This window comes from Lithobates pipiens, unplaced genomic scaffold, assembly GCF_037356315.1.
Source record: "Lithobates pipiens isolate NorthernLeopardFrog02 unplaced genomic scaffold, aLitPip1_a1.2 Scaffold_8, whole genome shotgun sequence".
In the NCBI taxonomy this organism is placed as follows: Eukaryota; Metazoa; Chordata; class Amphibia; order Anura; family Ranidae; genus Lithobates; species Lithobates pipiens.
Window position 1 is genome coordinate 14609992 of NW_027507903.1, and position 13038 is coordinate 14623029.

Consider the following 13038-nt stretch of genomic DNA (forward strand, 5'->3'; position numbering starts at 1 on the left):
TTTACACCCTTTTCATGCGTTTCCTGTCCATGCGTTACTAGAAAAGCTTATTTATGCTGAATGGGATCATCTGGATAAGCATTTTCTCCCTCCAAAGATATTCCGTTCTCTATCCCATGGAGGAAAAATTCACTAAATGGAAGGTTCCAGTGGTTGACACTGCAATTTCCAGTGTAAATAAGTTTAACTTGTCAAGTAGACAATGCACATATGCTTAAAGATCCAACACATAAAAAGTTGGAATTCCTGTTAAAATCCTTTTTTGCCTTGGCAGGCACCGTTACTCAGCCTGCAGTCGCAGCAATAGGCTCGGTTAGTCCTTAACCACTTCCCACCCGGCCAATGCATATATACGGCCGGGTGGGAGCCGTCTACTCCTGATAGGACGTTCAGGAACGTCATTCAGGAGTAGCGGGATCGCGCGCCCGCGCAGCGGCGCGATCCCGATGTGCTTGTGTCACCCGGACACGGCACATCTCAGATCGGCAGGAGGGCTCTATGATTGGCCCTCCTGATCACATGACGGCCGTGTCCAATCACGGCCGTCATGTGATGTAAACAAACAGCCGGTTTCTAGGCAATTGGCTCTCCTCTCCTCACACGGAAGTCACCGCTGAGGAGAGGAGAGCAGATCGCTGCAGCCGGCTGATGATCAGTGAGTATGGGCTGCTTTTTACAGCTTTTTACTCACTGATCATCAGTGTAGTGTAAACACACAACACACCACACAGTGTAAACACAGTCCCCACACATGTCCCCAAAACACACATGTCCCCAAATAATAAAAACACATGTCCCTAATAACAAAAACATGTCCCCCACATATGTCCCACTAAAATCACATGTCCCAATGATTATCTGCACACATATGTACGTGATCACCTGCACACATATGTACATGATCATTTGCGTACATATGTCCGTGATCACACAAACCAATTATTATACACTTAACGGAATTTTTTTTACCAAAAACATGTAGCAGAATACATTTTGGCTTAAATTTATGACAAAATTAGATTTTATTGGATTTCTTTTCAAATAGAAAAAAGAAAATATTGTTTTTTTCCAAATTTCCGCTATTTTTGCGCTTATATCGCAAAAAAAAAAAAACGGAGTCGTGAATAAATAACACCAAAATAAAGCTCTATTTGTGCGAACAAAATGATAACAATTTCATTTGGGTACAGTGTAGCATGACCGCGCAATTGTCACTGAAAGCGCTAGAGCGCTGAAAGCTGAAAATTGGGCTGGGAAGGAAGGGGGTGAAAGTGCCCTGTATTGTAGTGGTTAAAGGACCAATTCACAGAGGCTCTTAAAGGGCTCCCTTCACAACAGGCCTGTGAGTTGGCCGAACTAACAAAAGCATTGTTTTGCCATAGACATACTTAAGGATTCTATTTACCAGGCGCCCCGCCTTGAGCTTGTACTAGTACACATGCGTAGGACCCTTTAGTTAAAAGGTTGGTCAGCCGAAGCTCCTTGCAAGAAGCTTCTGACTAGTTTTTCCTTTCATGGGGAGCTATTTGGCGATAATTTGGATAAATACATCCAAACGATTTCTAATGGAAAGAGTACACTCTTGCCAGTCAAATAGTATAAAAGTCGCTCATTTAAACTGACTTTTTCTCCTGCGCCAGGGGCATCCGCCTCTACGCAGTGACGAAGGCCTCCACCGAAAATCTCGGGGTTGGGCTCAGGCTCACCAGAGTGGGGGAAGACTTCTGAGTTTCTCAAGTCTGGCAAAGGGAAATTCAGGACAGATGGGTTCTCTCCACGGTGTCTCTAGGATAAAAACTCGAATTTCAGGAGTTTCCTCTGTCTCGTTTCCTGAGATCAAACGTTCCCAAAGACCCAAAGAAAAGGCAAACCCTGTTTCAAGCATTAGATTATTGGCTCAGGGGTTGATCATACATATCCCCACAGAAGACCAAGGTTTGGGGTTTTATTCAAACCTCTTTATGGTACCAAAACCAAATGGAGTTGTCAGGCCCATTCTAGATCTAAGGAATCTAAATCAATTTTCTATCCTACAGGGAAGAGAACTTCTGGCATCCATCGGCATCAGGGATACATATCTACATGTCCCTATATTTCCCGCTCACCAAAGGTTTCTGGGATTGGAAGTGGAACAGCACTTTCAGTTTGTAGCCTTGCACTTTGGGCTAGCTACAGCACCCCAGGTCTTCACAAAGGTACTGGCACCACCTCCAGCCAGGTTAAGGGAACAGGGCATAACAGTCTTAGCGTGACTAGACGATCTATTGTTAATAGACCAGTCAGCGGCCCGTTTGGAGCAAAGTGTACGCATTACAACCAGTTACCTGGAAAGTCTAGGTTGGATTCTTAACCTAGAGAAGTCTTCCTTAAAACTGCTAAGAAAGCTAGAGTATTTGGGCCTGATCATAGACACAGCACAGAAAAGGGTGTTCTTGCCTCTGGCAAAGATCAGCTCCATACGAGAGCTGGTGCAGATGGTCAGGTCAAGAAGAGATCCCTCAATTTTCCTTTGCATGAGGTTGTTGGGAAAGATGGTGGCTTCATTTAAAGCAGTTCCCTATGCAGTGTTCTATTAGAGACTGTTGCAAAACAGTATCCTGTCTGCTTGGAACAAAATGACCCAAGCTTTGGACTTGCCAATGTGGCTGTCCCCAAGAGTGTTCCAAAGCCTCAGCTGGTGGTTACTAAGCCAGAATCTACTGAAAGGAAAATCCTTCAGACCAATTATCTGGAAAGTAGTAATGACAGATGCCAGCCTTTAAGGCTGGGGAGCAGTAGTAGAAAAGATGACTGTTTAGAGACAGTGGTCAAGAGCCGAAAGAGCCTCGCCCATCAACATCCTAGAGATTCAGGCAGTGCATCTGGCTCTGAAAACCTGGACTTCCAGGTTAAAGAATTGTCCTGTCAGGATCCAATCCGACAATGCCACGGCTGTGGCTTATATCAATCACTAAGGGGGCACCAAGAGTCTCTCAGCTCAGAGAGAGGTGGACCAATATTCCAACTTGGGCAGAAAGGAATGTTCCATGCCTATCGGCAGTCTTCATTCCGGGAGTTGACAATTGACAAGCGGACTACTTTTCCAGCAGTTCTCCCTGGGGGAATGGTCTCTTCACACCAACGTTTTTTGGGCTGTTTGCTAAAGATGGGGGACTCTGGACGTAGATCTTCTAGCATCCAGATTCAACGTGAAGTTAGTCAACTTTGTGTCCAGGACAAGGGATCCACTTGCATGCGGAACAGATGCGCAGGTAACCCTGTGGGATCAGTTTGCACTGATCTATGCCTTCCCCCCTATTCAGTTACTGCCACAACTTCTTTGCAGGATCAAGCTGGAAAGAAAGCAGGTAATTCTGGTAGCACCAGCATGGCCCAGAAGGTCATGGTATGCAGAAATCGTAAAGATGGCAGTGGAGGGTCCATGGTCCCTTCCACTAAGGCCAGACCTGCTTTCACAGCGGCCGATATTCTATTATACTTTACGAACGCTAAATTTAACTGCCTGGCTATTGAAACCAACATTCTCATTAAATGTGGTCCTTCTGGGTCAGTTACCTCTACTTTGATTAATGCAAGTAAGCCAGTGTCCAGAGCTATATATTAGAGTCTGGAAGGCTTATGTTTCCTGGTTTGAATCCAAGGGTTGGCACCCTCGGAGATATGTCATAGGCAGAATTCTTGCCTTTCTACAATTGGGGGTAGAGCTGAAGTTGGCCTTGAGTACTATTAAGGGCCAAGTCTATCAATTTTTATTTCAAAGACTGCTTGCTACGCATTCTTTAGTCTGGGGTTTTATGCAAGGGGTGATGTGGATTAATCCGCCAATTAAATCACCTTTAACCCCTTGGGACTTCAATTTAGTTTTGTCAGTGTTCCAAAAACAGCTATTTGAACCTATACAGCATTTTCTTGGCCTTTCTGACAAGAAAGCTGATATTTTTGGTTGCTATATCAGCAAGGAGGGTTTCGGAACTGGCTGCTCTTTCTTGTAAAGAGTAGGGATGAGCTTCGAGTTCGAGTCGAACTCATGTTCGACTCGAACATTGCCTGTTCGCCTGTTCACCGAACAATTTGGGGTGTTCGTGGCAAATTCGAAAAGCCACGGAACACAATGTACAAGTCTATGGGAGAAATCTAAAGTGCTAATTTTAAAGGCTAATATGCAAGTTATTGTCATAAAGTGTTTGGGGACCTGGGTCCTGCCCCAGGGGACATGTATCAATGCAAAAAAAAGTTTTAAAAACAGCCCTTTTTTCGGGAGCAGTGATTTTAATAATGCTTAAAGTGAAACAATAAAAGTGTAATATTACTTTAAGTTTCATACCTGGGGGTTGTGTATACTATGCCTGTGAAGGGGCGCATGTTTCCCGTGCTTAGAACTGTCCCTGCACAAAGTGTAATTTCTGCAGGAAAAAGTCATTTAAAATCACTTGCGGCTATAATGAATTGTCGGCTACCCTTAATACAGAGAACAGTCATTGAAAGTCATTGATAAAAAAGTGTGGGGTTCCCCCAAATTCAATTACCAGGCCCTTCAGGTCTGGTATGGATATTAAGGGGAACCCTGCGTCGAATTAAAGACTTGGGGATCCCTCCAAATATCCATATCAGACCCTTTATCCGAGCACGCAACCTGGCAGGCCGCAGGAAAAGAGGGGGGGGATGAGAGAGCGTACCAGGCCACATGCCCTCAACATTGGGAGGATGCTTTGGGGTCCCCCAAAGCACCTTGTCCCCATGTTGATGACAAGGGCCTCATCCCCACAACCCTGGCCGGGGGTTGTGGGGGTCTGCGGGCTCTTTACTGTAAGAGCGGCGAGGATGTGGAATTCCCTTCTACAGGCGGTGGTCTTAGCGGGGAGCATCAATAGTTTCAATAAACAGATAAGCACCTGAATGACCACAACATAAAGGGATATACAATGTAATACTGACATATAATCACACACATAGGTTGGACTTGTGTCTTTTTTTTTCAACCTCACCTACTATGTAACTATGTAATACCCCATAATGACGTGAAAAGTTAAGTTTTTTTATTAAATCTTTGCAAATTTATTAAAAATAAAAAATGAAGAAAAAATCACATGTACATAAGTATTCACAGCCTTTGCTCAATACTTTGTTGCACCTTTGCCACAAATTACAGCCTCAAGTCTGAGTGTGATGCTACAAGTTTGGCACACCTATTTTTGGGCAGTTTCTTCTTTGCAGGACCTCTCAAGCGCCATCAGGATGGATGAGGAGCATCGGTGCACAGCCATTTTCAGATCTCTCCAGAGATGTTCAATCGGGTTAACATCTGGGCTCTGGCTGGGCCACTCAAGGACACTCACAGGGTTGTTCCGTAGCCACTCCTTTGTTATCTTGGCTGTGTGCTTTGGGTTGTTGTCCTGTTGGAAGATGAACCTTCGCCCCAGTCTGAGGCCCAGAGTGCTCTGGAGCAGCTTTTCATCAAGGATGTCTCTGTACATTGCTGCATTCATCTTTCCCTTGATCCTGACTAGTCTCCCAGTTCCTGTCGCTGAAAATCATCCCCACAGCATAATGCTACCACTACCATGCTTCACTGTAGGGATGGTGTTGGCCAGGTAATAAGCAGTGCCTGGTTTCCTCCAGACAGGACGCTTGCCATTCAGGCCAAAGAGTTCAGTCTTTGTTTCATCAGACCAGAGAATTTTTTTCTCATGGTCTGAGTCCTTCAGGTGCCTTTTGGGCAAACTCCTGATGGGCTGTAATGTGCCTTTTACTGAGGAGGGGCTTCCGTCTGGCCACTCTACCATATAGGCCTGATTGGTGTGCTGCAGAGATGGTCGTTCTTCTGGAAGCTTCTTCTCTTTCCACAGAGAAACACTGGAGATCTGTCAGAGTGACCATCGGGTTTGTGGTCCCCTGACGAAGGTCCTTCTCCCCCGATCGCTCAGTTTGGCTAGGCAGCCCCCTCTAAGAAGAGTCCCGGTGGTTCAAAACTTCCATTTACGGCTGATTCACTGGGCTCATTGGGACCTTCAATGCTGCAGAAATGTTTCTGTACTCTTCTCCATATCTGTGCCTCCATACAATACTGTATTGGAGGTCTATAGACAGCTCCTTGGACTTCTTGGCTTGGTTTGTGCTCTGACATACACTGTCAACTGTGGGACCTTATATAGACAGGTGTGTGCCTTTCCAAATATGTTCAATCAACTGAATTTACCACAGATGGACTCAAAGTTGTAGAAACATCTCAAGGATGATCAGTGGAAACAGGATGGACCTGAGCTCAATCTTGAGTGACATGGCAAAGACTGGGAATACTTATGCAAATGTGATTTTTTTTATTTTTTTTATAAATTTACAAAGATTTCAAACAAACTTCTTTCACGTTGTCATAACGGGGTATTGTTTGTAGAATTTTGAGGAAAATAATGACTTTAATCCATTTTGGAATAAGGCTGTAACATGACAAAATATGGAAAAGGTGTTGTGAATACTTTCCGGATCCACTGTAATTGCTCAGTTTGAAAGCGGTCCTTGTCAGTTACAGCTGGAGGGTGAAAGTGTTTAATGCAGAGCCGGCATTCTGTGGGCACCCGGCTGTGGCTTCACAGCCGGGCACCCACCGTGCATGCGTGAGCGGCGTGTGCGCCATGATCGGCCGCGCAGTTTTCTGGGACCGGTCACGTGTCCCAGATGACTGACAAAAGGGAAGGGGCAGAGCTGAGCCCTTCCTGTGCCGAGGGGAAGTGATGTCACCAGCCCTGGCACTGAAGGAGGCAGACTATGAAGGACCCCCTAGCAACAGGCATTTAGAGGTGAGTTAAAAAAAAAAATTGGGATTTTTTTGGAAATTGTTTTTGGATTTTTTCTTTTTTTTTCTTTCTGTGGAACACCACTTTAAGCTTTGGCAATCGTCTCACATTCCCATCGGGACGTTTTGACATGTCAGATCACCACCTATTGCTTGAAAACGCTACCGTCCGAATCGATGCAGCACAGACTTTGCGTTGCCGCAGCGATTCCCAAAAGTGGTTCCTGCACTACTTTTAGAACAAATATGCAAAAAAAGCCGCGCTTATGGGATAGGCCACAGTCGAACAGTGATGTGTGTGAATATTTATATGCCCCCAAATCCTTTTTCTCTTAATAGTTTGTTATTAATTACTCAAAATATAGAATTTTAATTATTTCTATGAGGTTGCTGCCTACCTGAAAACCACAGGCTGCATTAAACAACCTGGGTTTGAAAATTGAATGATTGTTATGGGCTGCTGGCGCTACCTCAAACTGGTATTAGATCTGAACCTGCTTTACCCGTTTATTATCCCTAAAGGCTATACATATGTGTTTTTTGCACCCGTGTTAATATTATATCCCTATTATTGTGATTAAACCAAGAGACAAAAAAAACAACAAAAAACAACAAAAAAAACAAAAAAGAGGGTTTTTTTTTTCTTTATATCCTTAATCCACCCATATGTGACTATATAGTATTTATGTTAATTGTCATAGACTGGGTTCATCACTTATTTCAGTAAAGAGCTAAAACAAGAACCATAGCCAAAACAGAAAAATCAAAAAAAAAAAAAGAATCAATAAAACCAGATAATGTTCAAGTTATTCTGTGATAATGAAAAAATTCCCATATATGGGAAGTATAACATCTATACCTCTACTACGCGTGCACAGTCCTTGTGCTAGTTATTATTTTTACTGTAAAGGCCCCCAAGCCTTAATAATTAAATTTAGATGTACCACCAAAATAAGTTGTGAAAAATGCAGCCTTATTCACAAATTTTTTTTTTTTAAATAAACAGAAGATGTGTAAAAATAAATATGAATAGAAACATATAAAAAACATATAGTCCAAAAAAAATATATAGTCTTTTTTTCGGGTATTCCCAGATGTACAATTATTTCGCTTCAGGAACCAAAATAGGTGACTTTTGTGATTATGCCTGCTTATTGGTGACTTCCGTGCTCTTTCCCCCTCAAGGGTCCCCACTCACCGAAATCCACGCACCCCCTAGGGGGTTACACGCCTGTAATCCGTATTCCACTTTTTTTAGGATCTTACTGCTTGGCTCTGTCTTCAACAGGTCCTCTCCAGGTTTTTTGGAGGAGATGGGAGAAAGACTCTTTTGTCCGCCGGTAGTTCCTCAAAATGAAAAAAATCCACTCATGGTGTAGTATTTGGGTTTACTAGATACTTGAATTTGGGGGAAAGGGGAGCAGGCTACAAAAAACTTCTTTGATTTAAAGGGGGGTTCCTTTATAGATATGTATATATGGTGGGAGACTGGTAGCCACTTAAAACATGCTTTATTGCAAAAAAAATATTTTGTACAAAAATTTTTTTTAGGTTTTCCACAAAAATATATACTCTATAACAGTTATACTGTCAAACAGCAAAAGTATATATATATATATATATATATATATATATATATATATATATATATATATATATATATATATATAGCTATAGCAGTCATCCACTTCAAAAAGTACAAAGAACAATAAATAAAAATCAAAAACATATAAAAAAATATATATAAAAAATATTTTTAAAAAACCATACAGTCCTTTTTTATATATGGCTGTAAAACAGCGCTATACTCAGTGATATGAGGCTTACATCCCCAAGTATACACCCTCCTTCTATGTTGGGCTCTAAACTGTCTTTAAGGGATTTCCATAAGCCTACTCATATGCTGAATAAAAAGGTATTATTTGGCTTCGAAAATGCTTGGCATCTTTGCACAAACATAAGCAGCAAGAGTGTAAAAAACGCAAATCCAAAAAACAAACAAAAACTCCCGGTTTACCAACGCATGATAAGATCCCCCTGAGCGAGCGGCGTGCGGTCCAGCTGCGCTCCAGCTGGTCAGGCGCACCGGAAGTGACGTGGTGTGCGTAGTGACGCTGAGCCCTTCCTGTGCCGAGGGGAAGTGATGTCACCAGCCCTGGCACTGAAGGAGGCAGACTATGAAGGACCCCCTAGCAACAGGCATTTAGAGGTGAGTTAAAAAAAAAAAAATTGGGATTTTTTTGGAAATTGTTTTTGGAATTTTTTTCTTTTCTTTCTGTGGAACACCACTTTAAGCTTTGGCAATCGACTCACATTCCCATCGGGACGTTTTGACATGTCAGATCACCACCTATTGCTTGAAAATGCTACCGTCCGAATCGGTGCAGCACAGATTTTGCGTTGCCGCAGCGATTCCCAGAAGTAGTTCCTGCACTACTTTTGCCCACTTCGGGGGTGATTTGAATAGACAACTGTGCAGGTCTATCTAACTGCCCTCAGTCGGACGGACATGCCGGTTTGAAATCGTGCGCGTTCAGCTGAACTTGCACGATTTCAAACTGGCCTTCAGTGTGAACCTGGGCTAAAACCTGGAAGCTGATTGGAGTGCAAAAATCTGGTGCCGCTCTCTATAGAAACCATTTTAGTAAATCAACCCATAATAATTTTTTTTTTTCTGTTCTCTCCAAATGGTGATGTCGTTGCTGCTCTCTAAATTTGAATTTTTCAAGTGTGAGCGCAGTGAATCCGACTGAACACCCCAATTTTACACCCCAGAAAAGTATTTACATAATTGTTAAAGTATTAGAAAATGGTAAATATTTTGTATATAGTTTAATTTTGCTGTCCTAAAACAATAATGCACATGCTTGTCCTGTAATGAAAGCTTCCCCTTGCTTTCCCCTTCTCACTGTTTGCAATTTTATCTTATAGGATCCGTACGCCAGCCATGATGTCAATGGGGATGACCAAGATCCAAGTCCACGCTATGATGCCAGTAATGAAAATAAGTACGTTTTGGGTTTATGGTTTGATTTTGTGTATTTCTACTCGTGATATGAAGTCAGGGACTTATTCTTATAGAACTCCTTAGCAGAGCTTACAGTTAAAATGACCACAAAACACAACCCCACTACCATTTCAGAAATCCTTAGGGCTTGTTCACACTAGCGGTTGAGGGACGGTAAACCCAGGAGCTGAACCAGTGGTGGCCCGTCCATCAGCCCCCTCCATCAGCCCCCTCCATCAGCCCCCTCCATCAGCCCCCTCCATCAGCCCCCTCCATCAGCCCCCTCCATCAGCCCCCTCCATCAGCCCCCTCCATCAGCCCCCTCCATCAGCCCCCTCCATCAGCCCCCTCCATCAGCCCCCTCCATCAGCCCCCTCCATCAAGGCCCGCCACATCCTAATTAATGCTCTATGATCCACGGCTGCTACCCCCTATTTATGTGCCCGGCCCCTTTCGGGACACTGGCACATAAATTACAGCAGTGTTTTTTTTTTTTGACGCACCTGATTAGAGCCAGAGGCTCTAATGGGCTTCAAAGTAGGATGGGCTCATGGCGCAGAGCCATCCTTCTCCCAGCCAATTGGGAAACGTGTCTGATACCCGTCACCCAACTGGCTGCAAGGACAGGCAATCCTATTAGACGCCTAGGAGGAGGGGAGGAGACATGGCGGAAGCGAGGAAGAGAAGACACAGGAGCCGTTGCCCACTGCTGCCTAGATGGGGTAAGTGCCGGTGGACCAGTAGAAAGGGGAGGGGGAATTTGAGGTGCTGTGTGGGGGGGGTGGTGGTTGTTTGCCCTCCCCCCCATCCAAACAAAAAATTAGCCTGTAGACCAGGGATATGCAATTAGCGGACCTCCAGCTGTTGCAGAACTACAAGTCCCATGAGGCATAGCAAGACTGACAGCCACAAGCATGACACCCAGTGGCAGAGGCATGATGGGATTTGTAGTTTTGCAGCAGCTGGAGGACCGCTAATTGCATATCCCTGATGGTAATCTCATTCAACAAACATCACTTGGTTGGAATCCTATGGGGTATCCAGGTCTCCAGTATATGTTCAGTCAATGGCATCCATATGTTCCAAGAGGCCCCCCATAAAATTAGATTAGGGAGACCCACATAGCATAAAACTTTTATTGGAATCCAAAAATTATAAAGAACTACTCACATTTACCAAATCGATAAGGGCCCATTCACACTGGAGCGTTTTCAGCTTGAAAAACTCTCGGAAAACGTTTTGTATCTTCAGGCTTCAAGCTACAAAACGCTCAGGTGTGAATGGGGCCTAAGAGATGGTAGAAAAGCGTGTACACGTACACACACACACGTACACATACACGCACACACGTACACGCACACACACGTACACGCACACGCACGTACACGCACACGCACGTACACATACACGCACACACACGTACACGCACGTACACGCACACACACGTACACGCACACACACGTACACGTACACGCACACACACGTACACGCACACACACGTACACGCACACACAGACACACACACACGTACACGTGTGTACACACACACACACACACGTACACACACGTACACGTGTGTACACACACACACACACACACACACGTACACATGTGTACACACACACACACGTACACGTGTGCACACACACACACGTACACGTGTGTACACACACACACACACACGTGTGTATACACACACACACACGTGTATACATACACACACACACACGTGTGTACACACACACACACGTGTGTACACACACACACGTGTGTACACACACACACACACACACACACACGTGTGTACACACACACACACTCACGTGTGTACACACACACACGTGTGTACACACACACACACTCACGTGTGTACACACACACACTCACGTGTGTACACACACACACACACGTGTGTACACACACTCACGTGTGTACACACACACACTCACGTGTGTACACACACACACACGCGTGTACGTATACACAGACACACACACACACACGTGTACGTATACACAGACACACACACGTGTACGTATACACAGACACACACACACACGTGTGTACACACACACACACACACGTGTGCACACACACACACACACGTGTGTGCACACACACACACACACACACGTGTGTGCGTACACACACACACACGTGTGTGCGTACACACACACACACGTGTGTGCGTACACACACACACACGTGTGTGCGTACACACACACACACGTGTGTACGTACACACACACACACGTGTGTACGTACACACACACACACACGTGTGTACGTACACACACACACACACACACACACGTGTGTACACACACACACACACTCACGTGTGTACACACACACACGTGTGTACACACACACACGTGTGTACACACACACACACACTCACGTGTGTACACACACACACGTGTGTACACACACACACGTGTGTACACACACACACGTGTGTACACACACACACACTCACGTGTGTACACACACACACTCACGTGTGTACACACACACACTCACGTGTGTACACACACACACACACGTGTGTACACACACACACGCGTGTACGTATACACAGACACACACACACACACGTGTACGTATACACAGACACACACACACACACGTGTGTACGTACACACACACACACACGTGTGTACGTACACACACACACACGTGTGTACGTACACACACACACACGTGTACACACGTACACGTGCACGTACACGTACACACACACACGTGTGTACACACGTACACGTGCACGTACACGTACACACACACACGTGTGTACACACACACACGTGTGTACACACACACACACGTGTGTACACACACACACACGTGTGTACACACACACACACGTGTGTACACACACACACGTGTGTACACACACACACGTGTGTACACACACACACACACACACGTGTGTACACACACACACACACACACGTGTGTACACACACACACACGTGTGTACACACACACACACACACACGTGTGTACACACACACACACACACACGTGTGTACACACACACACACACGTGTGTACACACACACACACACACACGTGTGTACACACACACACACACACACACACGTGTGTACACACACACACACACACACGTGTGTACACACACACACACACACGTGTGTACACACACACACACACACGTGTAAGTGTACACGTACACACGTACACGCACACACGTACACACACACGTGTGTACACACGC

The 13038-nt window shown here is 44.8% G+C and overlaps 1 protein-coding gene across 2 annotated transcripts in view; it reads left to right on the top strand.

The window, feature by feature from the left end:
- PCSK6 (proprotein convertase subtilisin/kexin type 6) overlaps nt 1-13038 on the top strand; it is a 357311-nt gene that overhangs the window by 169849 nt on the left and 174424 nt on the right. For both annotated transcript variants that reach the window (XM_077473028.1, XM_077473027.1), the window contains exon 5: nt 9722-9798. In XM_077473028.1, the coding sequence (XP_077329154.1) occupies nt 9722-9798 (77 nt within the window). The remainder of the gene's footprint in view (nt 1-9721; nt 9799-13038) is intronic.